The 3103-nt window shown below is 59.6% G+C and overlaps 1 protein-coding gene across 1 annotated transcript; it reads left to right on the top strand.

Annotated features, from left to right (window-relative positions):
• Window positions 1-609: 609 nt before the first annotated feature.
• Window positions 610-2815, top strand: LOC125548973 (uncharacterized). The gene has a single exon (XM_048712478.2). It carries the CDS (start codon window positions 1142-1144, stop codon window positions 2513-2515), a length of 1374 nt encoding a protein of 457 aa, XP_048568435.1. The 5' UTR covers window positions 610-1141; the 3' UTR covers window positions 2516-2815.
• Window positions 2816-3103: the final 288 nt, after the last annotated feature.

The following is a 3103-nucleotide window of genomic DNA, read 5'->3' as shown; positions in this document are numbered from 1 at the left end:
AATGAAACCATATATGTTACAGTGTTATGATAATGCAGGTTTTTTTTGTCCTATGGCAGTAGCTCTTGTGAAGGGTTTATAACAGGGAAACCTATTTTGGTTACACTCAGAGAAGGATCTAGAGGGAATCGGTTCAAAATCGATTTTAAAAGGTCAAGTCATCTAGTGTGAGAGTGGGTTAGGAGTTTGGACAGGACAGCTAAAGCCAGAGATATTACTCCTCCGTTTCGAAATACTTGTGATGGTTTTTTTAGGGAATACTTGTCGTGGTTTTAGTTCAATATAGAAACATGAAAAACAAGCACTCCAAATCATGAAGTGAATTATCGTCATCGCTGATCATTGGATCTGTCTGAACGTAACAGTGGCAGACACCGTTCGTTCCCGCGGTGGCCGCGGTGCACGGCGGTGGGAATCCGCGGTCGTGGGGATGGAAGGAAGACCGAGCATCTCATCTCCGGGCCATACCTTGCGTGGGCCTGCAGCCGCAGGCATCGTCCTCCTCTTCACAGCGAGCACCGGAGATCCTGAACACGAGCGCTCCCATTTAAAATGGCATCACATCACTCAGACGTTCAGAAAGAAGGCTCGCCGGAGAAAACAAACCAAAAGAAAGCCCAGCTCCCCGTGCCCAATTTTCCCCACGGTGCTTTCCATCAGATTGTTTTTTGTCGAGCTCGAGCACCTGTGCCGCCCCAGAAAACCCCACGACAGAGACCACTTTCGAGCAGGTTTTGCATGCGCTTTTGAGCATCGTCCTTGGAGGTGGCAAGTAGCCACCGGCAAGCAAAGCTCTGGTGCCACGGCAACCGGAAATTCCCTCTGCCAGTCGCCCTGCGCCTAGCTTCCATGGCTAAGTTGCTTGCTCGCAACGGCTACAGTACAGGAGAAACGATACCTTCCTTGCCCCCTTTCCCTCCAAAATTCTCCCCCCGTCCTCCTCCTCTTCTCCCGAGCGCCTCTGTCCGTGCCTGCCGGTGCTGCGCCGTGGCCACGTTGCTTGCCCCGGTTACTTAACCCCCCGCCCGCCCCCACTCTGCAGTGCCACGTCGCGCTGAGCCATTGGCCATTGCTGCTGATCGCTTCCAGCTCCCAGGCCTGTAGCTAGCTGCTAGCTGGTGGTTCGCCCGTTGCCGGCCCCATGAGCAAGAGGCCGGTGGAGGCGGGCGGCGAGCGGCCGCCGAGCCGTGGCCGCGCCGCGCCGCGCTCGGCTCGACACCACGGCGCGGGCGCGCAGAGGGAGGCGGAGGCGGCGGCGGCCGCGGCGGCGGTGGCGGCCGCGCTGCGCGACGATGCTGCCGTGAGCAGCAGGGCGGCGATGGCGGCTCGCCCCAGGCGTGGGCCCAACGAGTTCGTCTCCTACCGCCAGCCCGGCGCGAGCGACGCGTCCATGCATCACCATCCTGGCGACGAGCGCTTCCCCGGCGGGCCGAGCCACGGCGAAATCCAGGAGGTCGACGAGCCCGAGGCGCCGGCGCAGCCGCCCGGCGGCGGGCGCGGGCCCTACTACATGGCGCCGTGGCAGAGGCGGGGCCGGCCGCCGCCACAGCCGCTGCCGCCGGTGGCGGTCGACGAGCCGCGGTACCGGTACGAGCGCGTCCCGGGAGAGCAGAGGATGAGGATCCCGGGGCCGGTCCAGGCGCCGCGGATGGGCGCGCGCCCGACCGGCAACGGCGGCTACCGGACCAACACCACGAGGGTCGAGCGCGTCACCACGATCAAGCAAGACGACGACGGCGGCGGGCCTTACCAGGCGGGCGCGCCGGTGCCGGGCAACGGGAGCCCGCAGCAGCAGCAGCAGCAGCATGATCACCAGGGGTCGACGTCGCAGGCGCCGGCAGGACGTCCCCGCTGGACGCCGGGGAGGAGGACTCCGGCAGGCTCCCCGGGCTTCCTCTCGCCGGACCACGGCAGGAAGAAGCGCAGGCAGCTGCCGGCCTTCTGCTTCACCCTCTGCTGCATCCTGTTCTGGCTGGCGGTGGTGGTGGTCGGCGTGGCCGTGCTCACCGTGTACCTCTACTACCGCCCGCAGCCGCCGAAGCTCCGGGTGACCGACGCGTCCCTGAACGCCGGGTACGTGGACGAGCTGACCGTCCCCGGCGGCCCGGCCCGCGGCCTCGCGCTCAACGCGGACCTCACCGTGCTGGCCGCCATCACGAGCCCCAACGCCAAGGTGAAGATGGTCCTCTGGTACATGCAGCTGGACCTGTACTTCGAGGGCCACAGGATCGGCACTTCGACGGTGCTGCCGGCGCCGCTGTTCGAGGACCCCCGCACCTACGCGCTCCGGACCGTGGACTTCGTCGTCAGCGAGGCGCCGCTGTCGCGGGAGGACGCCATTGCGTGGCGGAACGGGACGGTGGCGGGCGGGCCCGTGAAACTCAAGCTCGTCGGGAAGTTCCACACGCAGCTCAACTTCGGGCGGTGGCTGCCGTACAGGTACTGGGTGTACCCGCGCTGCACCCTCTGGATGGACCCGCCGCCCACCGGCAAGCTGGTGCGGGCACGCTGCTGACCTCATATCGACATATCGCCACACTGCATTTTCATCTAGCTGTTTTTTTTAACTTTATTACTGAAGAAATTCCGGGTTTCTTTCGTCTGTCTGATGAAATTATATGATACATAACGGCAGGAGGATGCCTGGTAGTATAGGTCATTGGAGAAACTAATTCAGAAATTGTTCACGTAGAGACTATGTCTAGAAGTATTGTCGAATCACGAATGTAGTATGTGTTATGTGGGGCTGAAGGATATAAACGTTAGAGCCCAAGGATTCCTGTTTTCTCGACAAGTTTAATATCCGTGAACAAAAAGCAGACTAATATCTACTCCTTCTGTTCCGAATTATTTGTCGAAGGTATGAATATATTTAGATGTATTTTAGTTTTAGATACATCCATTTCCATGACGAGTAATTTGGAACGGAGGGAGTATGATTTTGCTTAAATGTCAGTCAGCTGAGATCATGCGGGAGGGTACGTTTTGTTCCGCTGGCCAGCTCGCCGGAGTTCTTGAAACAGAAAAATCTAAAATAAACCTTAAATTCATACTCAAAGTCCAATCAAACCCCAACCTCAAAATCCATGAAACTAGCACCCCG

Source organism: Triticum urartu, chromosome 3A, assembly GCF_056163025.1.
Source record: "Triticum urartu cultivar PI428250 chromosome 3A, HENAU_Tu73, whole genome shotgun sequence".
In the NCBI taxonomy this organism is placed as follows: Eukaryota; Viridiplantae; Streptophyta; class Magnoliopsida; order Poales; family Poaceae; genus Triticum; species Triticum urartu.
This window is presented reverse-complemented; position numbering and strand designations above follow the sequence as displayed.